The sequence below is a fragment of the Mustelus asterias genome, chromosome 7 (genome assembly GCF_964213995.1).
Source record: "Mustelus asterias chromosome 7, sMusAst1.hap1.1, whole genome shotgun sequence".
NCBI classification, from domain to species: domain Eukaryota; kingdom Metazoa; phylum Chordata; class Chondrichthyes; order Carcharhiniformes; family Triakidae; genus Mustelus; species Mustelus asterias.
In genome coordinates, this window is record NC_135807.1 from 3,690,897 (window position 1) to 3,718,013 (window position 27,117).

Here is a 27,117-nt window from a genome sequence, read left to right on the forward strand (position 1 = left end):
GATTAAGAGTGTGCTCTAGTGTTATTTTCCTCCATTTTAACAGTAACCAAAGGTAGTCTGGAAGATAGGTTTGTAGAATACTTTGGGATCATTTATTGTGGAACCAGCGAGGGATAAAGCTATTTTAGATCTTGTAATATATAATAAGACAGATTTAGTTATTAATCTCATGGTAAAAGAATCTCTGGGAAAAAGTGATCATAATACAATGAAGTTCCATATTAAGTTTGAAAGTAACATACTCCAGTCCAAAATAAAAAACTTCACATTAAAGTCATGTGCACAGGTTATTGTCGAGGGTGCGGTCAGGCTAAAGTTGGTGGGAATGATCAATAAAAATGCATTCCATTAAAAATAGCAAAGCTCAACAAGGGCCACCTTTCATCAGAACTGATGAAACGTCATTGAGCTGGAACCTTAACTGTGTGCCTCTCTATCTCTCTCTTCACAAATGCTGTTATTGATTTTGGTAGTAAGAACAGAACAAAGAAAATTACAGCACAGGAACAGGCCCTTCAGCCCTTCGGCCGTCCAAGCCTGCACCGACCATGTTGCCCGACTTAACTAAAACCCCCTACCCTTCCAGAACCATATCCCTCTATTCCCTTCCTATTCATGTATTTGTCAGGATGCCTCTTAAACGTCACTACCGTATCTGCTTCCACTACCTTCCCCAGCAACAGGTTCCAGGCACCTGTCTAAAAAATCTGCCTCGTACATCTCCTTTAAACCTTGCCCCTCGCACCTTAAACCTGTGTCCCCTAGTAATTGACTCTTCCACCCTGGGAAAAAGCTTCTGACTATCCACTCTGTCCATGCTCCTCATAATCTTGTAGACTTCTTTCAGGTCGCCCCTCAACCTTCGTTGTTCCAGTGAGAACAAACCAAGTTTTTCCAACCTCTCCTCATAGCTAATGCCCTCCATACCAGGCAACATCCCTGTAAATCTTTTCTGTACCCTCTCCAAAGCCTCCACATCCTTCTGGTAGTGTGGCAACCAGAATTGAACACTATATTCCAAGTGCGGTCTAACTAAGGTTCTATAAAGCTGCAACATGACTTGCCAATTTTTAAACTCAATGCCCCGGCCGATGAAGGCAAGCATGCCGTATGCCTTCTTGACTACCTTCTCCACCTGCATTGCCACTTTCAGTGACCTGTGTACATCCCTTTGCCTATCAATACTCTTAAGGGTTCTGCCATTTATTGTATATTTCCTATCTGTATTGGACCTTCCAAAATGCATTACCTCACATTTGTCCGGATTAAACTCCATCTGCCATCTCTCTGTCCAAGTTTCCAAGTGATCTGTATCCTCTAATGCTCATCATCGCTCTCCTCAAATCCACCAACCTTTATGTCATTCGCAAACTTACTAATCAAACAGTTACATTTTCCTCCAAATCATTTATATATATTACAAACAACAAAGGTCCCAGCACTGATCACTGAGGAACGCCACTTGTCACAGCCCTCCATTCAGAAATGCACCCTTCCACTGCTACCCTCTGTCTTCTTTGACCGAGCCAGTTTTGTATCCACCTTACCAGCTCACCTCTGATCCCATGCAGCTTCACCTTCTGCACCAGTCTGCCATGAGGGCCTTTGTCAAAGGCCCTACTAAAGTCCATGTAGACAACATCCACTGCTTTACTCTCATCAATCATCTTCGTCACTTCCTCGAAAAACTCGATCAAGTTAGTGAGACATGACCTCCCCTTCACAAAACTATGTTGCCTCTCATTAATACGTCCACTTATTTCCAAGTGGGAATAAATCCTGTCTCGAAGAATCCTCTCCAATAATTTCCCTACCACTGATGTAAGGCTCACTGGCCTGTAATTACCTGGATTATTCTTGCTACTCTTCTTAAACAAAGAAACAATATTGGCTATTCTCCAATCCTCTGGGTCCTACCCTGTAGCCAGTGACAGATTTCTCTCAAGGCCCTAGCAATTTCCTCCCTTGCCTCTCTCAGTATTCTGGGGTATATCCCATCAGGCCCTGGGGACTTGTCTACCTTAATGTTTCTCAAGAACCCCAGTACCTCCTCCTTTTTGATCTCAACATGACTCAAACTATCTACACACCCTTTCCCAGACTCATCATCCACCAAGTCCTTCTCTTTGGTGAATACTGATGGAAATACTCATTTAATACCTCGCCCATTTCCCCTGGCTCCACGCATAGATTCCCTCCCTTGTCCTTGAGTGGGCCAACCCTCTCCCTGGCTACCCTCTTGCTCTTTATATATGTATAAAAAGCCTTGGGATTTTCCTTAATCCTGCTGACCAAAGCTTTTTCGTGACCCCTTTTAGCCTTCCTTACTCCTTGCGTAAGTTTATTTCTGCTTTCCTTGTATTCACACTTGCTTCGTGTGTTCCCAGCCTCGTGGCTTTGACAAATGCTTCCTTTTTCTCTTTGACTAGGCTCACAATATCTCTCGTTATCCAAGGTTCCCAAAAGTTGCCATACTTATCCTTCATCCTTTCAGGAATGTGCCGGTCCTGAATCCCTATCAACTTACAGTTGAAAGCCTCCCACATGCCAGATGTTGATTTGCCCTCAAACATCTGCCCCCAATTTACATTCTTCAGTTCCTGCCTAATATTGTTGCAATTAGTCTTCCCCCAATTTAGCACCTTAACTTGAGGACTACACTTGTCTTTATCCATCAGTAACTTAAAACTTACTGAATTGTGGTCACTGTTACTAAACTGCTCCCCTACTGAAACATTGACCAGCTGGCCAGGTTCATTCCCCAATACCAGGTCCAGTATGGTCCCTACTCTAGTTGGACTATCTGCATATTGTTTCAAGAAGCCCTCCTGGTTGCTCCTTACAAATTCTGCCCCATCCATGCCCCTGGCACTGAGTGAGTCCCAGTCAATATAGGGGAAGTTAAAATCTCCCACCACACCAACCCTTTTACTTTTACACCTTAAAGCAGAGTTGTTTAAAAAAGGCATAAAACTTGAAAATGTCGATGTTCAAAGGGACTTAGGAGAGTTGTACAAGGAACACAGAAAGTTAGCATGCAGGCACAGCAAGCAATTAGGAAAGCAAATTGCATGTTGACCTTAATTGCAAAGGGATTGAAATACAGGAATAAGGGAATCTGGCTGCAGTTGTACAGGTCTTTAATTAGACTACTTCTTGGATACTGTGCGCAATTTTGGACTCCATATCTAAGGAAGGTTATAGAGTCATAGAGGTTTACAGCATGGAAACAGGCTCTTCGGCCCAAATTGTCCATGCCGCCCTTTTTTTTAAACCCCTAAGCTAATCCCAATTGCCCGCATTTGGCCCATATCCCTCTATACCCATCTTACCCATGTAACTGTCCAAATGCTTTTTAAAAGACAAAATTGTACCCGCCTCTACTACTACCTCTGGCAGCTTGTTCCAGACACTCACCACCCTCTGTGTGAAAAAATTGCCCCTCAGGACACTTTTGTATCTCTCCCCTCTCATCTTAAACCTATGCCCTCTAGTTTTAGATTCCCCTACCTTTGGGAAAAGATATTGACTATCTAGCTGATCTGTGCCCCTCATTATTTTATAGACCTCTATAAGATCACCCCTCAGCCTCCTACGCTCCAGAGAAAAAGTCCCGGTCTATCCAGCCTCTCCTTATAACTCAAACCATCAAGTCCCAGTAGCATCCTAGTAAATCTTTTCTTCCTAATTTTATACCTAACTTTGAACAGCAAAACTTCATTAGATTAGTTCCTTGGATGAGAAGGTTACAGTCAGAGTTTTACAGCACTACAAGAGGCCCTTTGGCCCATTGTCATCCTTTGATGTGGGGTTGAGTAAATTTGGTCCATATTCTCTGGAGTTTAGAAGAATAGTAAGAAGTCTCACAACACCAGGTTAAAGTCCAACAGGTTTATTTGGTAGCAAATACCATAAGCTTTCGGAGCTTGCTGCTCCTTCGTCAGATGGAGTGGTCTCTGTTCTCCAACAGTGCACAGACATAGAAATCAAGTTACAGAATACTAATTAGAATGCAAATCTCTACAGCCAGCCAGGTCTTAAAAGGTACAGATAATGCACAGAAGAATGCCAGGTGATCTCACTGAAACATACAAGATTTTGAAATTAGATACTGAGAAGTTGTTTCCACAGGCTGGATAATTTAGAACTCCTTCATCACTCACCTGATGAAGGAGCAGCGCTCCGAAAGCTCGTGATTCCAAATAAACCTTTTGGACTTTAACCTGGTGTTGTGAGACTTCTTAATTTAGAACATGACACTGCAACCTCAGAATAAGAGGTCAACCATTTACAACTGAAATGAGGAGACATTTCTTTGCTCAAAGGGACTGTCGATCCCAGATGGTTGTGGATGCTACATGGTTGAGTATATTTAAGACTGAGATTGACAAATTCTCGACCTCTAAAAAGCAGGGGATATAGGAAGCAGAAAAGTGGAACTGAGGCAGATGATCTGCTGTGAACATATCGAATGGCAGAGCAGGTTAAAGTGGCTGAATGGTCTGTCCCTGCTCCTATTTCTTATTTCTTTTATTTCTTATTTGCATTTACATTTGTTAAATAAAATTGCATTTACAATTCAATCATTGATATTTTAAGAAATTACTGCACAAAAGAATTCACTGATTCTCAAAACGGTGAGGCAGACATTTGACAGTAGGAAAGGGAGGAGATGAGAAAGAGGGAGATGAAATTTGGAAATGGTGTTATTTTTGTTTGGATATTGCAGCTGATAGCAATTAAATGATAATTATTATGTACAAATTACCTTTCCACAATTTAAATAAACCTATTTGTCATCATAATACCTAGGTGTTTGGAAAATCCATTTTTCATTTCTTTTAGTTTCCAAACAAGGTACTGAGGTAAGGTGAATAATAGGGAGAATATATTAAAATCCTTGTTTTACTCTTTTGCTCACAATTTAGTGACACTTTTTAAAAACTGCATAAAGATATTAGCTGCTCTGAATGGTGGATACTAATGGCTACTATTCAGTCCGCCTTTTCATTTATCTTCTCCCAGCCTACTGACCTAATCATATTTGTCTCGGCTTTAGTTTTACATCATTATTGTGTTTTGGTCCTCCAGCTATTGTTTGATCTATGACCTACAATTGTTGCTCAATGCGCTGCTTTTGAATAGCACGTCAAAGCTTTAATGGAAAAATCTTCCCTATCCACTATTACACAGTAAGGAGTTAAAAAAGTCTGTCTGTGTCAGCCTGGTGACTGTTGACGGACTCATCTGGTTAGCATAGCACAACTATCTAGAGGAGAGATGGTACTTAAGGCTCTTTAGGGGTCAACCTGCTGGATGATTGGGGATTCGGACAACTATATGCAGTGGAGTAATTGACACATAAGAGGTGGGGTAGGCATGGAGCACTAGCATGGAGATCATGCATAAAGGAATGGGGTCAGACCTTTTTTAAAAAAAAATATTTTTTGGGATGTTAGTATTGCTGGCAAGGCCAGTAATTGTTTGTCCATCATTATCCTTGAGAAAGTGGTTGGTGTAATTTATAACAGTGTGAGGCAACTGTCAGCGAATGTGTGTCACAGGACAGCAGAGTGGCAATGCTGTGCCATAGCCAGATCTCTCATCCCCTTTCGACAAGACAGAACAGTCTCAATACCTGGCCAGATTCTTTTTCTGATCCACAATTCAAAATCCGAATCTCTGTAGCACTTGGGTAGATCTGGGGATGCAAGTTGATCGATTGGCTTAATTCAAAGCAGCTGTTGGCAGGTCAATTTAACTAAACCAGAATTAGGATAAATGTATGGAAGAAACAGTGTAACATTCCTCTTTAAATGGAGAGACGAAGTTGTGAGAGTTAAACTTGCTGTGAACCTCGGTTAGATCATACATGAGTATTGTGCACAGTCTGCTTTACATTTAACAAAACAGACATTATAGACATTGGAGAAAGTGCAAAAATAGATTTATAAGGATGACTATCAGAATGAAGAGGAAAGATTGCTGGGTCTATTTTAAAAAAGAATGCTGACCAGTCACCTAATAAAGAACAAAGAACAAAGAAAATTACAGCACAGGAACAGGCCCTTCGGCCCTCCAAGCCTGCACTGACAAAGATCTGAACATTGTGAAGGGGTTTGATAGGGTGGACATAGAGATGTTTCAGTTGTGAGGGAGTGAAAAACCAGCAGTGATAAATATAAGGTAGTTAGTAAAAATAAAGAACTTCAGGAGAATGTTTTTCCTCGGATTGTGGAATATGCTAACACAAGGAATGGCTGTGGCAAATAGCAGAGATACCTTTAAAGTGAAGCTAGAGAGGTTCATGAAAGGAAAGGAACAGAAGGTTTTGTTGATAAGATTTTAAGGCTTATGGTGGGAAGACAGTCATATGGAACGCAAACATTGGCATAATAGGCCTGCTTCTACATTGTAAATTCTCAAAAATATAATCTTCCAAGGTGAGAATTGAATGTGATCTAGAATATGTTTCAACATAAGCAATCATGTTAGGTGAGTTTAGTTTGGTATATAACATACTTGAAAGTTCTTGAATTACACTGGCCCAGAATTTCACCAGTGATTTCTACTGCTGTTGCACCTTTCAAAAAATAATAATTTTTGTATTCATCACTGGTGCCTAGAAGGAGATACATAGAATTTTCCTGAATTTGCTTATTTGTATATCTGTTCGCATAAAAGCAGCAGAAATTTCAATGCAGCCTTTAAAATTCTGTCCTTAACTTCTGCATTCAGAACACTGAGGTACATTAAGGTAAGGCAATAATTGGTTGGCTTTTTCTTTCTGTCTCAAATTACACTACATGTCTTACCAATATCTGTTGCGCATAGACAGAACTTATGACGTCGCATCAAGCACAGGTGTGAAATATCTACAGCTTTACTTCTTCAGATCTCCTGGGAGAAATGAAGACTGGACAACCAGACTTCTAAGCACCATCGCATCACTAGGAATTCCCACTTGTGCAACTTAGAGGGAAGTGGCAGTGCACACTAAAAGTCAACTTTCTCACTCTTAGGACTGCAGAATAATGCTGCAAGAAGTTCCATATCATTACTAGTGCTTCAGTGGAGTTTAACATTTGACACCAAGCCACAAAAGGCAAGATTAAGGCAAATAGCCAAAACTTTGGTCAAATATACATTTAAAGGAGCCATTTGTAGGAGGAAAGAAAGATGATTAAGGAAGGAATTCCATTCTTTAGGCCAAGGCAGCTGAAGGCACGGCACCAAGCATGGAGCAATTTAAATCAGGGATGATCAAGATGCCAGAATTAGATTCAGCACAGATATTCTTGGGGGAGTTTGGGTTGAGATAGATTACAAGGAAAGGGAAAGCGAGGCTGTGGAAGGACTTGTAAACTAGGATGAGAAGTTTTAAATAAAAACAAGGATGAGAATTATAAAATCAATGTGTTACTTAACTGGGAACCAGGTCCACTAGGTCTGTGAACACAAGTGAAGGGTATATGGGACTTGGTAGAGTAAGGACATGGGCAGAGAGTTTATGGCCTTGAATTTACAGAGGGTAGAATATGGTTGGTCAGCCAAGAGTATATTGGAATAGAGGAGTCAAGAGGTAGCAAATCATGAATAAGGGTTTCAGCAGCATATGAACAGAGGCAGGGTGGAGTCCAATGCTATTACTTCTATTACTTAGTGATGGTACGGATGTAGAACAAAGAACAATACAGCACAGGAACAGGCCCTTCGGCCCTCCAAGCCCGCGCCGCTCCCCGGTCCAGGATTGAATCCTGAATCCAGGATCCCCGCCCAATTTTCCAGCCTATCTACATACCAATATCCTATCCACCGAGCTGTCCCTCACAGCTACGATGCTTTGTTCATCACAACCTATTAACTCACCCCCACCCCCCCATTCCAGACCATGTGATCTCCAGGGAGAGGCGAAAACCCAGAGTGAAAACCCCAGGGCCAATATGGGGAGAAAAAAAATCTGGGAAATTCCTCTCCGACCCCCTGAGGCGATCGAAACGAGTCTAGGAGATCACACTGGCCCTGATCGGAAAATGCTTCCCAACCCTAGTCATTTCCACTTCCACGAACACCATATGAATTCCCTGCCCCCGAGACAAGTTCCCAACTATCCGCAGACTGGCAGATCATAGAATGAAGCCTTGAAACGAAAAACAAGGAACAATTAGCCCGCGCCGCTCCCTGGTCCAAACTAGACCACTCTTTTGTATCCCTCCATTCCCACTCCGTTCATATAGCTGTCTAGATAAGTCTTAAATGTTCCCAGTGTGTCCGCCTCCACCACCTTGCCCGGCAACACATTCCAGGCCCCCACGACCCTCTGTGTGAAATATGTCCTTCTGATATCTGTGTTAAACCTCCCCCCCTTCACCTTGAACCTATGACCCCTCGTGAACGTCACCACCGACCCGGGGAAAAGCTTCCCACCGTTCACCCTATCTATGCCTTTCATAATTTTATACACCTCTATTAAGTCTCCCCTCATCCTCCGTCTTTCCAAGGAGAACAACCCCAGTTTCCCCAATCTCTCCTCATAACCAAGCCCCTCCATACCAGGCAACATCCTGGTAAACCTCCTCTGTACTCTCTCCAAAGCCTCCACGTCCTTCTGGTAGTGTGGCGACCAGAACTGGACGCAGTATTCCAAATGCGGCCGAACCAACGTTCTATACATCTGCAACATCAGACCCCAACTTTTATACTCTATGCCCCGTCCTATAAAGGCAAGCATGCCATATGCCTTCTTCACCACCTTCTCCACCTGTGACGTCACCTTCAAAGATCTGTGGACTTGCACACCCAGGTCCCTCTGCGTCTCTACACCCTTTATGGTTCTTCCATTTATCGTGTATGATCAATGTATGATCAGAAATTCATCTTAGGGTCATATGTGACACCAAATTTGTGTACAGTTTGGTTCAGTCAGGTGCCAGGAAGAGGGATGAATTCAGTGGCTAGGGAACAGAGTTTGTGATGGGAACAGAAGGTAATTTGACTAACCCAATATTATAATTAGACAACATTTCTGCTGATCCATTACTGGATGTCAGACAAGCAGACTTGATAATTTAACAACAGTGGAGGAAGTGGTGGTGAGATAGAGCCGGGTGTCGGCAGTATGTATGTGGAAACTGATTGTGTTTATGTGTGACGTCATCAAGGGACAGCACATAGATGAGAAATATGAGGGGCCAAGGATAGATCTTTGAAAACACCAAAGGTAATAATGTGGGAGCAGGAAGAGAAGCCCTTGCCAGTGATATTTTGGTTACAGTTAGACAGAAAAGAATGGAACCAGACAATGTGAAGGGCAAAGAGGGGCAAAAGCTCCTAGTGTGTGTTAGGAAAATTTTCTACCGCAGTATATTTTCAGTCCAACGAGAAACAAAGCACTGCTACTAGACCTGATTCTTGGGAGTGAGGTGGACCAAATGAATCAAGCGTCAGTAGAAGAACATTTCAGGGATAGTGAGCATTATATCGTACGTTTTAGGCTGACTATGGAAAAGGACAAAAAATAATAAGTTAATTGGGGGCAGCCAACTTTAGTGAGATAAGAACAGGTCTGTGCCAAATAAATTGAAGTCAAAGGTTGGCAGGAAAAACGATAGTGGAATAATAGGTAATCTTCAAAGAAGACAGTTTGAGCTCAGCAAGGTATTTTCCCTTGAAAGGGAAAGGTAGGGCAAACATATCCAGAGGTCCCTGGATGACAAAAGAGATAGACATTAAGATAAAGAAGAAAATGTCTGCTTAAGACAGATGTCAGGTAGAAAATACAGTTGAAAAGTGGATTTAAAATTGGCTTACTTATAGGAGACTGAGGGTGATGAAGAAGGCTGCTTTAGTGGCTGGAAACTGGCGTCCAGTGGCGTACCACAGGAATCTGTATTGGGCCCCCTATTATTCGTTATTTATATAAATTACATAGATGACTATGTGGGGGTTAGGATTAGTAAGTTTGCGGATGACACAAAGATTGGCCGAGTGGTTAACATTGAGGCAGAGTGTCTTAGGCTACAAGAAAATATAGACGGAATGATTAAATGGGCAGGTAAGTGACAGATGGAATTTAACCCTGAAAAGTGTGAGGTGATACACTTTGGAGGGAGTAATTTGACAAGGAAGTATTCAATGAATGATCGGACACTAGGAAGTTTGGTGGAACAAAGAGACCGTGACATGTTTGTCCACAGATCTCTGAAGGCAGAAGGGCGTATTAGGTAGGGTGGTGAAAAAGGCATATGGGATACTTGCCTTTATCAATCAAGGCATAGATTACAAAAGCAGGGAAGCCATGTTGGAGTTGGAGAACTTTGATGAAGCCAGAGTACTGTGTACGGTTCTGGTCGCCACATTATGTGTGCTTGCACTGAAGGGGCTGCAGAGGAGATTCACCAGGATGCTGCCTAGGATGGAACATTTAAGTTATGAAGAGAGGTTAGGTAGGCTTGGTTTTCGTTGGAGCCGAGAAGACTGAGGGGGAGACCTGATCGAGGTGTACAAGAGCATGAGGGACATGGACAGAGTGGATAAGGAGCAGCTGTTCCCCTTAGTTGAAGGGTCAGTCACGAGGGGGGGACATAGGTTCAAGGTGAGGGGCAGGAGGTTTTATAGAGTCATAGAGGTTTACAGCATGGAAACAGGCCCTTCGGCCCAACTTTTCCATGTCGCCCTTCTTTTTTTAAACCCCTAAGCTAATCCCAATTGCCCGCATTTGGCCCATATCCCTCTATACCCATCTTACCCATGTAACTATCTAAATGCTTTTTAAAAGACAAAATTGTACCCGCCTCTATTACTACCTCTAGCAGCATGTTCCAGACACTCACCACCCTCTGTGTGAAAAAATTGCCCCTCTGGACACTTTTGTATCTCTCCCCTCTCACCTTAAACCTATGCCCTCTAATTTTAGACCCCCAGGGGGAGATGTGAGGTAATGAGAGGGAAAACCTTTTCACCCAGGGAGTGGTGACAGTATGGAATACATTGCCTGGGAGGATGGTAGGGGTAGGTTGCCACACATCCTTTAAGAAGTATCTGGATGAGCACTTGGCACATCATAACATTCAGGGCAATGGGCCAAATGCTGGCAGATGGGATTAGGTGGGAGTTCGGGTGTTTCTAATGTGTTGGTACAGACTCGATGGGCTGAAGGGCCTCTTCTGCGCTGTATGATTCTGTGAAAACCAGAATGATTATAGAAGGTTCAGAAGGAAGCTGAAAAAGCAAGAGAAACAAAGCAAGAGTATGAAAATAGATTGGTAGCCAACATAAAAGGGAATCCCAAAGTACAATAGGTATATAAAGAGTAAAAGAGGGGGTAAAAGGAGGAATAGGGCTGGTTGGGACACACAAAGGGGATTTACATTTGGTGGCAGAGGGCATAGGTCAGGAATTAAATGAATACTTTCCATCTGCCCTTACCAAGGAAGAACATGCTACCTTGGCCACAGTGAAAGAAGAGGTCACTCAGATATCAAAAGGGCTAAAAATTGATAAGGAGGAAGTATTAGATAGGCTGTCTGTTCTTAAAGTTGATAAGACAGCAGAGCTGGATGAAATGCATCCAAAAATACTGAGGGAAGTGAGAGTGAGAATCACGGAGGCACTGACTATAATTTTTCAGTCTTTGTTAGACTCAGAGCTGGTGCCAGAGGACTGGAAAATTGCAAACAAGGGTAGAAAGATAAGCCCAGCAACTGCAGGACAATCAGTTTAACTTCAGTGCTGGAAAATGTCTAGAAAAAATAACCTGGGGTAAAGTTAATAGTCACATGGCCAAATATGGGTTAATTAAGGAAAGTCAGCATGGAATTCCTTTAGGAAAATCGTGTTTAGCTAACTTGCTGGAGCTTTTTGAAGCAGCATATGAGATTGATGAGGGCAATGATTTGATGTAGTTAGTTTGCATGGACTTCGAAAGACATTTTATACAAAGCCACACAACAGATCTATCAGCATAGTTATAGGATTAAATTGTGGAAATATGAACAGGAAACAGTTAAGTGATACTTTCAAGCTGGATGAAGGTTTGTAGTGGAGTTCCTCAGAGGTCAGTTTTGGAATTCTTGCTTTTCCAAATATATATCACTGATTTAGGCCTTGGTATATAGGACATAATTTCAAATTTTGCAGATGACATAAAGCATGGAAGCATTGTGAACTGTTGAGAGGATAACTCCAAAAGTACTTAAACAAGTTGGTGGAATGGCTAAAAAGATGGCAGATGGAATTCAATGCAGAGAAATGTGAAGTGATTTATTGGTAGGAAGAATTTGGAAGGACAATATAAAGGATATAACTCTACAAAAGGTGGAGAAGCAGAAGGAACTGGGTATTTATAAATATGCATATCATTGAAGATGGCAGGGAAGATTGAAAAACGGGTTAATAAAGCATACAGTATCCTAGAATTTATCAATAGGGACATTGAGTACAAGAGCAAATAGGTTATGTTGAACTTGTCTAAGTCACTAGTTCAGCCTCAGCTGCAGTATCATGTCCATTTCTGGGCGCTGCACTTTAGGAGGGATGTGAAAGCATTGGAGAGAGTACAGAAAAGATCCATGAAAATGGTTCCAGGAATGAAGGACTTCAATTATGAAGATAGATTGGAGAACCTCGGGTTCTTGAAGGAAAGAAGGCTGAGAGGAATTTGATAGAGATGTTCAAAATCATGAGGACAGATTAGATAGAGAGAAACTGTTCCCAGTCATGAAATGAATGAAAATGAGAAGGCCCAGATTTAAAGTAATTGGCAAAAGAAGCAAAAGTGATATGAGATAGAATTTTTTTCACATAGCAAGTGGTTGATGTCTGGAATGCACTGCCTGAGAGCAAAGTGGAAACAGATTCAATCGAAGCATTCAAAATGGGAGAAGGCAGGAAAATGGTATTAAATGAACTGTTCATCTGTAGAACCGGTGCAGAAAGGTGGGCTATATGGCTTCTTTCTGTGCTGTAACAATTCTGTGATTCTGTAAAGTGTAATACCAACCAACTTAACAAATGTGGAGACACTTTAGAGGACGATGTTTTGGTCAACTATGTCATCAACTGCAGATAGGTCAAGTTGCCAGTTGTTCTGCTATGGGAAAGGTAATTCTCCATCAACATCCTGCGTAATCTGTCTTGTGGTCTCTTAATGGACTGTTTCCTTTCTTCACAGTAGGATGGCTGCTTCTTCCATTTTTGCTGATAATAATAAGCTTCTCAATAACTTTGTGATCCTTAATTTTTCTATAGTTACAAAGACTAAAGCTACAGAAGCAGCACCAGTTTACAGACAAATTAAATAACACTCGCAAGTAACCAACTTCCCCCAATGTCACATTGTCACAATGTCACATTGAACAGTCAGATTATCAGTTTCTTTATTGAATTCATACTATTAACCAAACTATGGAAATTACTCCAGATGTCTAGCCAATCTTAATTTCTATAAGACTCACTGAACAGCCTCAAATCCTTCAGTCTCCTTATCTGCTTTGAAGACACTCAGCTTTTGCCTTGGGAGATGTTGAGGTCGGTATCTTCTTGACTTATCATCTGTTGCCCCTGGTATCGTTGTGATGCACAAACTGTATCAGTCATCGTTTCTCTGTCTCTGCAGTCTGAAGGGAGATGATATCCATTCTCCCCTTCCTGCAGATCCACCAAAACAATGGTTGACAAGAAGCAAACGATGATGGCAAAGAGGATAATGATGAAGACTAAGCAACCCAGGAGTCATAGCTGTGTGATTTTGCCATCCTTCAGGACAGCAGCACATGTCAGACCTCTCAGGGACCGTGCGAGTATAATATGGCAAATGAAATGTGCAGCACTTTATAGAAATGCTGACAACAATGGCTCAATGTCAGCAGCCAGCTTTCTACGGACAAGGGAAACCTCAGTGACATGATACTTCTGTGGAGCAAAAGGAACTAACCACTTTATCTTGAGGAAGCACAAGAATAGATCCCCATTAGGAATTATCATATTTCCTCCTGTGTGCACCTCAGGTGGGAGGGGGGAAACAGAGTGGGTCTGAACATCTGCTGGAATTCTGACCCTCTGAGGAACAGGCAAAAGCAAATTCAAGGGTCTTGTAGGTAGAATCACATCTTAGTTTTTTTTACTTCCTTCAGAGCTGTTCAATAAAATTTGAGGAACAACTCAGTTCTATTTTTAATAGCTGATCCTGACACAAATGCTGTGGCTCATTAAAACAAGTGCAAGTTGCCTCAACTGCACAACTGCAGTGGTGAGTTAAGTCCAGGAAACTCCATTCACAGCATCATTCTCAGACAGGTATATGTAAATAAAATTATTGACAGCTATCTATTTATTTATTATTGTCACAAGTCGGCTCACATTAACACTGCAATGAAGTTACTGTGACAATCCCATAGTCGCCACACTCTGGCACCTGTTCGGGTACACTGAGGGAGAATTTAGCACGGCCAATGCACCTAACCAGCACATCTTTCAGACTGTGGGAGGAAACCGGAGCACCCGGAGGAAACCTACGCAGTCACAGGGAAAACGTGCAGATTCTGCACAGACAGTGATCCAAGCCAGGAATTGAACCCAGATCCCTAGCGCTATGAGGCGGCAGCGCTAACCACTGTGCCACCGTGCTGCCCCTAGATAATTAGCAAATTATCACAGAATCAGAAACAAACTTGGGAGAAAGCCTATTCAAGGATCCCCACAATTTTATTTGCTAAAAAACTTCTCCACTGCTAAATACAGGAAACAGTGAGAAAACTTCTTAACTTTAGGAAAATTAGGATGTGGAACTTGCAACTTATAAAGTGGTTGAGGCAAATAGCATTGATCTGTTTTAGGGAAAACTAGACAAACATATTAGGGAGAAAGGAATAAAAAGATATTTTGATAGAGAGAGAAGTGCGGGTAGGAGGCTCATGTGGAGCATAAACCCTAGCACAGACCAGCTGAATGGCTGCTTTTGTACTGTAAATTCTATGTAATTCTATAAAGTTCCTCCCACTCTATTGTTAGATGTATAAGTATAATGGACCATTGTGAATACAGGCATAGTATGCTTATGAAAATTATTAGCATTGGCTCTCTAACTAAAAATACTTTTACTTCTTTCTTTACAAATCATAATAGCTATAAATATTGATGGGAAGGCACACCGAACAATCTCCGATGATCGAAATGTAAAATCACTCTCTAAGGATTCTTCACTTATTAATCAGGAAGTTATGACTAAAATTCTTTGTGAGAAGACCCCTTCGGTTCGTCATGAAGCCGTATCTTGTCCATCTGTGCCAATGATGAAGGATCCTTGTGTACAGCAGGATGTTGCACCCATTCCAACTGAAAATTTCCCTCACCAAGCAGTGTCTGGTCCAAATTTCTCTAGGGCACCATATGCTCGTCCTGAAGGAGTCCCTGTTCCATTCGAACCTATGATTAGGGCACCATATATTCGCCATGAAGCTGTACCTGTTCCATTTGAACCTTTGATTAGGGCTCCATATTATCAAGAAATCATCCCTGCTCCATATGACCCTTACATTAGGGCTCCATACTATCACCAAGAAGCCATAGGTGGCGCACTTGAGCCTGTGATTATGGCCCCTGCTATTCGTACAGAACCTGTTCCCATTCCATATGAAACAGTGATTATGGCACAGCCTCTTCGTCAAGCACCTGTGCCTGCTGCATATGATTACATGATTCAAAGTTCACCTGTCCGTCAAGATGTTTTATCTTCTGCATTTGATGCAAGATCGTCGCCTGGTCATCAAGGAAATGTACCTTCTTCAAGAGATGGTAGGTCCATGCCTGTCTATGTACCAGCTGAACATGAAACTATGTCCTCACCTACACATACAGAACCAATACCTGCTAGTTATGGCAGTAAAACCTCAGAGATTTGTCAGGAAACTCTACGGACTATGTCCCCACCTGCTTCTCAAGAGCAATATGAAAGGAGGTCTCCAACAGTTTACCAGCAAGCAATGGCACCTCAAGAAAATATATCTTCTCAGTATGAAAGGAAGTCTCCGACTATTTACCAACAAGCAGGGGCACCTCAATATCAGTCCCCGCCCATTTATTCTCAACCTGTACCATCTCCATTTGAATCTAAGCCTCCGTCTTACTATCACCAAGGGGTACCTGCTCAATATGCAAATATGGCATCAGTCGTTTACCAACCCATATCACCTCAATACAGCATCCCTCCTGTGTATCAACTAGCTCCAGGTGAGACTTTAGTATGTAAATCTGTTCCACAAGATAATGTGGGGCTTCTAACACCTACACCATTTGACAGTTTGAAGATCAGCCCCTCTCTCCATCAAGAAAAGGCTGCAAGTGGTGAGATTATATCTGTTTGTGAAGATCACTCATGTGATCAATGTAAGAAGACATCTTCATCAAGTAATGATGTTTGTGGAGAACATTCATGTGATCAATGTAAGAAGTCCTCTGCACCATGTGGCGATATCTCAAGTGTCTGCGAAGATCATTCATGTGATCAGTGTAAGAAGAAATCATCAAATCGTCAACTATTAACGTCAGCTCCAAGTGGCGATGTCTCATCTGTTTGTGAAGAACATTCATGTGATCAATGTAAGAAGAAGTCATCTGAATCAAGTGATGATGTTTGTGGAGAACATTCATGTGATCAATGTAAGAAGAAGTCATCTGCATCAAGTGGCAATGTCTCAGTTGTTTGTGAAGAACATTCTTGTGATCAATGTAAGAGGAAGTCATCTGAATCAAGTGATGATGTTTGTGGAGAACATTCATGTGATCAATGTAAGAAGAAGTCATCTGCGTCAAGTGACAATGTCTCAGTTGTTTGTGAAGAACATTCTTGTGATCAATGTAAGAAGTCATCTGCGTCAAGTGATGATGTTTGTGGAGAACATTCATGTGATCAATGTAAGAAGAAGTCATCTGCGTCAAGTGACAATGTCTCAGTTGTTTGTGAAGAACATTCTTGTGATCAATGTAAGAAGTCATCTGCGTCAAGTGATGACGTTTGTGGAGAACATTCATGTGATCAGTGTAAGAAGAAGTCATCTGCGTCAAGTGATGATGTTTGTGAAGAACATTCATGTGATCAATGTAAGAAGAAGTCATCTGAATCAAGTGATGATGTTTGTGAAGAACATTCATGTGATCAATGTAAGAAGAAGTCATCTGAATCAAGTGATGATGTTTGTGAAGAACATTCATGTGATCAATGTAAGAAGCAGTCATCTACCTGTCAACAGTTATCTTCTGCTCCAAGTGATGATTTCTCAACTACTTGCGAAGAACATTCATGTGATCAATGTAAGAAGAATTCATTTACCTGTCAGTTTTCATCATCTGCTTCAAGTGGTGATGCCTCACCTGTTTGTGGGGAACATTCATGTGATCAATGTAAGAAGAAGTCTACCTGTGAACAATCCTCTTCTGCTCCAAGTGGTGACGTCTCACCTGTCTGTGGGGACCATTCATGTGATCAGTGTAAGAAAAAATCATCTACCTGTCAGTTATCATCTGATTCAAGTGGTGATGCCTCACCTGCTTGCGGGGAACATTCATGTGATCAGTGTAAGAAGAAGTCATCTACCTGTCAACAATCCTCTTCTGCTCCAAGTGGTGATGTCTCACCTGTCTGCGGGGACCATTCATGTGATCAATGTAAGAAGCAGTCTTCTACCCGTCAATCTGCTCCAAGTGATGATGACACATCTGGTTGTCAGGAACATTCATGTGATCAATGTAAGAAGACGTCATCAACCTGTCAATCTGCTCCAAGTGATGATCTTTCAGCTGGTTGTCAAGAAGACTCATGTAATAAATGCAAAAAGAAGTCATCCACCTGCTTAGTGTTTTTTTCTGCTCCAAGTGGTGATCTCTCATCAGGCTGTCAAGAAGAGTCATGTGGTCAATGTAAAAAGAAGTCATCTACTTGTCAACAGTCTTCACCTTCCCAGAGTGGTGAACTCCCAACTGGTTGTCAAGACCCTTCATGTGGTCAGTGTAAGAAGAAGTCATCCACTTGTCAACTGTCTTCATCTTCAGTGAGCAGTACTCCTTCATCTGGTTGTCAAAACCCTTCATGTGATCAATGTAAGAAGAAATCATCCACTTGCCAACAGCCTTCGTCTACCCCAAGCGGTGATGTCTCAACTGGTTGTCAAGACCCTTCATGTGGTCAATGTAAGAAGAAGTCATCCACTTGTCAAGATAATTCATTTTCACCGACTGATGATCTCTCAACTGGTGGTCAAGAACATTCATGTGATCAGTGTAAGAAGAAGTCATCAACCTGTCAACAGTCTTCATCTGGTCCAAGTGGTGATACCGCATCTGCTTGTCGAGACCCTTCTTGTGGTCAATGTAAGAAAGTGTCATCTACTTGTCAAGATTATTCATCTACTCCAAGCACCTCGTCCATTTGTCAAGCCCATTCATGTGATCAGTGCAGGAAGGTGTCATCTACTCATCAAGATAATTCATCTGCTCCAAGCATCTCTTCTAGTTGTCAAGCCCATTCATGTGATCAATGCAGGAAGGTTTCATCTACCCATCAAGATTACTCATCTGCGCTAAGCACTAATGCCTCATCTGGTTGTCAAGACCATGCATGTGACCAATGTAGGAAGGTGTCATCTACTCAAGATTATTCATCTTCTGTAAGCACCAATGCCTCATCTGCCTGTCAGGATCATGCATGTGATCAATGTAGAAAGGTATCATCTACTCATCAGGATTCATCAGCTCTAAGTACCAATGCCTCATCTGGTTGTCAAGACCATGCATGTGACGAATGTAAAAAAGTTTCATCTACACATCAAGATTATTCATCTCTAAGTACCAATGCCTCATCTGGTTGTCAAGACCATGCATGTGACGAATGTAAAAAAGTTTCATCTACACATCAAGATTATTCATCTCTAAGTACCAATGCCTCATCTGGTTGTCAAGACCATGCATGTGATGAATGTAAAAAAGTTTCATCTACACATCAAGATTATTCATCTTCTGCAAGTACCAATGCCTCATCTGGTTGTCAAGACCATGCATGTGACGAATGTAAAAAAGTTTCATCTGCACATCAAGATTATTCATCTTCCGCAAGTACCAATGCCTCGTCTGGTTGTCAAGACCATGCATGTGACGAATGTAAAAAAGTTTCATCCACACATCAAGATAATTCATCTGCTCTAAGCACTAATGCTTCATCTGGTTGTCAAGACCATGCATGTGATCAATGTAAGCAGGTGTCATCTACACATCAAGATAATTCAACTGCTTCAAGTGGCACTGCCTCATCTAGTTGTCAAGGACATGCATGTGATCAGTGTAAGAAGACATCATCTACTCAGCAAGGTAATTCGACTGCTCTAAGCAACACTGCCTCATCGGGTTGTGGAGACAGCGCATGTGACCAATGCAAAAAAACATCTACTGAACAAGATCATTCATCTGCTCCAAGTGGCAAATCCTCAACTAGCTGCCAAGATCCTTCATGTGGTCAATGTAAGACATCATCAACTACTCAAGATCACTCAACTGCTCCTAGTAACAAATCCTCAGCTGGCTGCCAAGATCCTTCATGTGGTCAATGTAAGAAATCATCATCTACTCAACAAGATCATTCAGCTGCTCCTAGTAACAAATCCTCAGCTGGTTGCCAAGATCCTTCATGTGGTCAGTGTAAGAAGACATCATCTACACAACAAGATCGTTCAGCTGCTCCAAGTGGAAAATCTTCAGCTAGTTGTCAAGATCCTTCATGTGGTCAGTGTAAGACTGCGTCATCTACTCATCAAGATTATTCAACTGCTGCAAGTGCCAATGCTTCATTCAGCTGTCAAGATCCTTCATGTGATCAATGTAAGAAGGCGTCAAATGCTCCAAGAAGCGATGTCTCATCTACTGGTCAAGAACATTCATGTGACCTATGCAAAAAGAACTCATCTTATGAAGAATCAAATCCATGTGGGGTCTGTAGTGAGTGTTCACAGAAACCCTCTCAACAAGATTCAGTAAGTCCCCAAGACACAAAGGATCCTACATTGCAGTGTTTGTATAAAGCCCCATCATCTGCATATGGTGCATCCACAGATCCCTCAACAACATTTAGTCCACAAAATAGTATGTGTAAGGCTGCACCCTACAACCAAGGAAGTCCTGGTGGAGGTAATGGTGACACATTACCCACCAATAAGCCCATTTTCATGCACCTTTCCACAAAATGTTGCATTGTGAACTATAGTGATTCATCAACTTGCCTTGAACCCATAACTGTGTACCATGAATCTACTATTCATCGAGTAACAGAAATTCACCTGAGGGATGAAACTGAAGCAGCTCAATCTAAAGATACTGGTGTATGCTCTGATGCTGCATCCAAAGGCAGAAAAGCTGATGCAGCCTCACCTGCTCCTCCCTCTGAAGAAGATACATCTTGTCAAAGCTCAACAGATTCTGTATGTGGGGAAGGAGATACACAGGAAAAATTACCATCCACTTGTGAAGCAGATGCTGGTAAGGAAAATGCAAATTAGATGAAGAATAAAAGATTTGGTATGAAGTTTTGAACGTGAGAATTCAGAATGAGGACAAACAATTTGGCCATTCACGTCTTGCCACAAACCATTAAAAATCTAACCCTCCTGTCCAAGAGTAAAAAGGGCATGGGAAGGTTGTGGGAAGGGGCCGGGAGTGGCAGTTAAGAACGAGCAGTGGACTTACTCACTGATTTGGCCAATGAAAATTCCAAATTGAAGTGGCAAGGATACTCATTACTGCATTAAGTCTGTCATTTAAAATTGAGTAAGAGTTTTAACAGTTGATCTTGATGTATGTACAACTCCTCCTTAACAATTTAGCATGTTATACTTTTGTTGCAATTTTACAGTTTAATGTAACATTTGGGAAAATGACAAGCATTGGAAATATGTTGACCAGCCTCTAATGATGTCACTAGAGTCCGACTACAAAATAAACCAGGGCCGCGATTCTCCCATCCTGTTACGTTAATTTTTTAGCGCAGTGGGCTGGGAGAATCTTGCGGCAGACATGGGATTCACACATGTGTTCCTGCCCCAATAGCGTCTCCCAGCGCTGGATTTCCGGCGGCATCTGCTCCATGCTGGAAATCGGCGGTGAGGCACGGAAGTAATTTAAATATTACTTGAAATTCGATTTAAATATGATTAGCGGGCCCGGGACTGAAGCCTCCGGGCCCGTTAGCCTCACCCTCCCCCCCCCCAACAGAAGTATTTCATTCCAGCAGGGTTTACAGTAGCTCCCCACTTTTGGGTAACTAGTGGCCTGACTCCACTGGAGTGAAGGGGAGGGGGGCAATCAGGGCACCACAGCATTGGCACCCTGGCAGTGTCAGCCTGTGCCCCTGGCATTGACCAGGGGGCAAAGTGCCCATGCCCAGAGGGCACCTCGGCACTGCCCACCAGACATGGGGCAATGCCAAGGGAGTGGATTAAATGGGGGGGGGGGAGCCCTGGAGGGGCAGTGCCTGATGGGGGCAGGTCCTAGGGGGTGGTTGGTAGGGATGGGAGGGTCCCACTGCCACTCTGCATTTGGGATCAGTGGGGGAAGGAGGTAGACCAGCGATCTGGGGTGTGGGGGGGGGGGGGAGGGTGGCTGGATATCGGGCGTTGCGGGGTGGCCAGTGATCAAGCTGGCCAGCAATTGGGAGGCCGTCAGTGCTGGGCCACTGCGCATGCGCCAATCCCGGCACTGACAGTTTCCAGTTTTGCAAACTTCTATCAGGTTGCCCTCAGTCTCCAATGTTCAAGTGAAGACAAATCTCTCCTCATAGCTAATACCCTCCAAATCAGGCAACATCCTGGTAAACCTTTTCTGTACCCTCTCCAAAGCCTCCACATGCTTCTGGTAGTGTGGAATTGTATGCAATATTCCAAACATGGCCTAACTAAAATTCTATATAGCTGCACAGCTTGATCCACCTGATAAAACTGTGATTATCTAAGTATCCTATATCCCGCTACAACATCCTTAACGGATGCTAGTACTTTTCTTATGATAGGTGTTACACTAACTGGCCTATAGCTTCCTCCTTTCTGTCTCCCTTCTTTCTTGAATAGAAGAGCTACGTTAGCTATTTTCCAATATGCCTTTCCAGAATCTAAGAAATTTATGGCTATCTGTGCCATCACTTTTAAGACCCCAGGACGCAAGCATCCAGTCCTGGGGACTTGCCAGCCTTTAGGTCTAATGGTTTGCCTAGCACTCTTTCCCTGGTGATGGCAATTGTAGTAAGTTCATCGCTCCCTATTATCACTCAATTTTCAAGAACCTTTGGGAAGTTTCTTAAGTCATCTACATGAAGACAGACACAAAATACCTGTTCAATGCCTTTACCAGTTCTATGTTTTCCATTATCAATTCTCCAGACTCACTCTCCAGAGATCCAACACGAGCTTTATTTGCTCTTTTCCTGTTTAAACATTTGTAAAAATCTTGACTATCAGTTTTTATATTACTAGGTAGCTTTCTGTCGTAATCTTCCTTCTGCCTCATTATTAGCTTGTTAGTCATTCTTTGCTGGTTCTTAAAATCTGTCCAATTCTTTGACTTGCCAGTAATCTTTGTAGATTTATAGGGCCCGATTTTACCAAAAATTAACGGCGCGAAATCGTGGTAAAGTTGGGCATCGGGCCTATACCGCGATATGATGTGAGCTGTGTGCCATTGTCAGACACAATCTGCTTCAGCAAGCCAAAAGTAGTGGACACATTTCGGAGAGCATCAATGGTCTTTGTTGAAGAATCAACTCATAAGAATAACATGAGGCCACTTAGTATCGACAGAGATAAGAACTTTCTTCATTCAGAGGATAGTCTGTGGAATTCTTTACTGTTGGAGGCTTGGTTAAGTATGTTCAAGACTGAGATAGACAAGTTTTTGATCAGTAAGGGAATCAAGAGTTATTAGGAATAGGGCAGGAAAGTAGGGTTGAGGATTATATCAGATCAGTCATGATTTCATTGAATGCTGGAGCAGACTTGATGGGCCAAATAGCCCACTTCACCTCCTGTGTCTTATGACAACTCCCAACACCATTTCCAGATGCATCACAAGCCTAGCTGACAGGCAATTTTTCACTGAAATGTGCCAAGACTTTAGCAAAAGTGAGCTCTAGCTTGCATTCATTAAAACTTTCCTGACAGACTTTGACTAATCCCATTTTGCATTTTTCTTCAGCAGAAGGGGGAGGCGATGGCCTGGTGGTATTATCGGTAGACTATTAATCCAGAAACTCAGTTCATGTTCTGGGGACCCAGGTTTGAATCCTGCCATGGCAGATGGTGGAATTTGAATTCAATTAAAAATATCTGGAATTAAGAGTCTACTGATGACCATGAAACCATTGTCAGAGACTACATGTTCCCCATGTGTCTGCATAGGTTTCCTCCAGGTGCTCCAACTTCCTCCCACAGTCCAAAAGACATGTTGGTTAGGTGCATTGGCCTTGCTAAATTCTCCCTCAGCGAACTCGAACAGGCGCCGGAGTGTGTCTTCTAGAGGATTTTCACAGTAACTTCATTGCAGTGTTAGAACATAGAACAGTACAGCACAGAACAGGCCCTTCGGCCCACGATGTTGTGCCGAGCTTTACCTGAAACCAAGATCAAGCTATCCCACTCCCTATCATCCTGGTGTGCTCCATGTGCCTATCCAATAACCGCTTAAATGTTCCTAAAGTGTCTGACTCCACTATCACTGCAGGCAGTCCATTCCACACCCCAACCACTCTCTGCGTAAAGAACCTACCTCTGATATCCTTCCTATATCTCCCACCATGAACCCTATAGATATGCCCCCTTGTAATAGCTCCATCCGCCCGAGGAAATAGTCTTTGAACGTTCACTCTATCTATCCCCTTCATCATTTTATAAACCTCTATTAAGTCTCCCCCCAGCCTCCTCCGCTCCAGAGAGAACAGCCCTAGCTCCCTCAACCTTTCCTCATAAGACCTACCCTCCAAACCAGGCAGCATCCTGGTAAATCTCCTCTGCACTCTTTCCAGCGCCTCCACATCCTTCCTATAGTGAGGCGACCAGAACTGCACACAATATTCCAAATGTGGTCTCACCAAGGTCCTGTACAGTTGCAGCATAACCCCACGGCTCTTAAACTCCAACCCCCTGTTAATAAAAGCTAACAGGAGTATTCGCAATAAAGTGGGTGAACTTGCAGCGTGGATCAGTACCTGGGACTTCGATGTTGTGGCTATTTCAGAGACATGGATAGAGCAGGGGCAGGAATGGATGCTGCAGGTCCCGGGGTTCAAATGTTTTAGTCGAAGTAGGGAAGGAGGTAGAAGAGGGGGAGGGGTAGCATTATTGGTCAGAGATTGTATCACAGTGTCAGAGAGGAGGTTTGATGAGGACTTATCTGTTGAGGTAGTATGGGCGGAGATTAGAAATAGGAGAGGAGAGGTCACCCTGTTGGGAGTCTTTTATAGACCTCCTAAAAGTTCTAGAGAGGTTGAGGAAAGGATTGCGGAGTCAATCCTGCTTAGGAGTGAAAGTAATAGGGCAATTGTTATGGGGGATTTTAACTTGACTAATATTGACTGGAATTGTTATAGCTCTAGCTCGTTAGAGGGGTCAGTTTTTGTTCAAAGCGTGCAGGAAGGTTTTTTGACTCAGTATGTAGACAGGCCAACTAGAGGTGAGGCTATATTGGATCTGGTGCTGGGAAATGAGCCAGACCAGGTGCTAGACTTGGAAGTTGGTGTGCATTTTGGTGATAGTGACCACAATTCGGTTACGTTCACCTTAGTGATGGAAAGGGATAGGCATGAACCTCGGGCCAGTGGTTTTAGCTGGGGGAAGGGTAATTATGAGGCTATTAGGAGAGAATTAGGAAACATAGGTTGGACTAGGAGATTACAGGGACTGGGAACGTCCGACATGTGGAGTTTTTTCAAGGAGCAGCTACTGCGAGTCTGTGATAGGTATGTCCCTGTCAGGCAAGGAGGAATTGGTAGGGCTAGGGAACCGTGGTGCACCAAAAAAGTTTCTTTGTTGGTTAAAAAGAAAAAGGAGGCTTATGTTCGGATGAGACGTGAGCACTCGGGTAGTGCACTAGAAAGCTTTAGATTGGCTAAGAGGGAGTTGAAGAGCGAGCTTAGAAGGGCTAAAAGGGGACATGAGAAGACTTTGGCGGATAGGGTTAAAGAGAATCCTAAGGCGTTCTATAGGTATGTCAAGAACAGAAGGTTGGTTAGGGCAAGTTTAGGGCCAGTTATAGATGGCAGAGGGAAGTTATGTGTGGAACCGGAGGAGATTGGTGAAGCATTGAACCAATATTTCTCTTCGGTGTTCACGCAAGGGGACATGAATATAGCTGAGGAGGACACTGGGTTGCAAGGGAGTAGAATAGACAGTATTACAGTTGATAAGGAGGATGTGCAGGATATTCTGGAGGGTCTGAAAATAGATAAATCCCCTGGTCCGGATGGGATTTATCCAAGGATTCTCTGGGAGGCAAGAGAAGTGATTGCAGAGCCTCTGGCTCTGATCTTCAGGTCGTCGTTGGCCTCTGGTATAGTACCAGAAGATTGGAGGTTAGCGAATGTTGTCCCATTGTTTAAGAAGGGGAACAGAGACTTCCCCGGGAATTATAGACCGGTGAGTCTCACTTCTGTTGTCGGCAAGATGTTGGAAAAAATTATAAGGGATAGGATTTATAGTTATTTGGAGAGTAATGAATTGATAGGTGATAGTCAGCATGGTTTTGTGGCAGGTAGGTCGTGCCTTACTAACCTTATTGAGTTTTTTGAGAAAGTGACCAAGGAGGTGGATGGGGGCAAGGCAGTGGACGTGGTATATATGGATTTTAGTAAGGCGTTTGATAAGGTTCACCATGGTAGGCTTCTGCAGAAAATGCAGATGTATGGGATTGGGGGTGATCTAGGAAATTGGATCAGGAATTGGCTAGCGGATAGGAAACAGAGGGTGGTGGTTGATAGTAAACATTCATCATGGAGTGCGGTTACAAGTGGTGTACCTCAGGGATCTGTTTTGGGGCCACTGCTGTTTGTAATATTTATTAATGATCTGGATGAGGGTATAGTTGGGTGGATTAGCAAATTTGCTGATGACACCAAAGTCGGTGGTGTGGTAGACAGTGAGGAAGGGTGTCGTAGTTTGCAGGAAGACTTAGACAGGTTGCAAAGTTGGGCCGAGAGGTGGCGGATGGAGTTTAATGCGGAGAAGTGTGAGGTAATTCACTTTGGTAGGAATAACAGATGTGTTGAGTATAGGGCTAACGGGAGGACTTTGAATAGTGTGGAGGAGCAGAGGGATCTAGGTGTATGTGTGCATAGATCCCTGAAAGTTGGGAATCAAGTAGATAAGGTTGTTAAGAAGGCATATGGTGTCTTGGCGTTTATTGGTAGGGGGATTGAATTTAGGAGTCGTAGCGTTATGTTGCAACTGTACACAACTCTGGTGCGGCCGCACTTGGAGTACTGTGTGCAGTTCTGGTCCCCACATTACAGGAAGGATGTGGAGGCTTTGGAGAGGGTGCAGAGGAGGTTTACCAGGATGTTGCCTGGTATGGAGGGGAGATCCTATGAGGAGAGGCTGAGGGATTTGGGATTGTTTTCGCTGGAAAGGCGGCGGCTAAGAGGGGATCTTATTGAAACATATAAGATGATTAGAGGTTTAGATAGGGTGGATAGTGATAGCCTTTTTCCTCTGATGGAGAAATCCAGCACGAGGGGGCATGGCTTTAAATTGAGGGGGGGTAGTTATAGAACCGATGTCAGGGGTAGGTTCTTTACCCAGAGGGTGGTGAGGGATTGGAATGCCCTGCCAGCATCAGTAGTAAATGCGCCTAGTTTGGGGGCGTTTAAGAGATTCGTAGATAGGTTCATGGACGAAAAGAAATTGGTTTAGGTTGGAGGGTCACAGTTTTTTTTTAACTGGTCGGTGCAACATCGTGGGCCGAAGGGCCTGTTCTGCGCTGTAATGTTCTATGTTCTATGTTCTAACACACTATAGGCCTTCTTCACAGCTCTATCCACTTGAGTGGCAACCTTTAGAGATCTGTGGATATGGACCCCAAGATCTCTCTGTTCCTCCACAG

General features: G+C 42.9%; 1 protein-coding gene across 3 annotated transcripts in view; it reads left to right on the forward strand.

The window, feature by feature from the left end:
• LOC144496049 (uncharacterized) overlaps nt 1-27,117 on the forward strand; it is a 140,191-nt gene that overhangs the window by 84,471 nt on the left and 28,603 nt on the right. Inside the window, exon 1 of one of the 3 annotated variants that reach the window (XM_078217000.1) lies at nt 17,448-20,517. The exons of the other annotated variants lie outside the window; for them this stretch is intronic. Coding sequence (XP_078073126.1) covers nt 20,127-20,517 — 391 coding nt within the window. The 5' untranslated portion in view covers nt 17,448-20,126. Of the gene's footprint in view, nt 1-17,447; nt 20,518-27,117 lie in introns of those variants that run through there. 3 annotated transcript variants of the gene reach the window in all.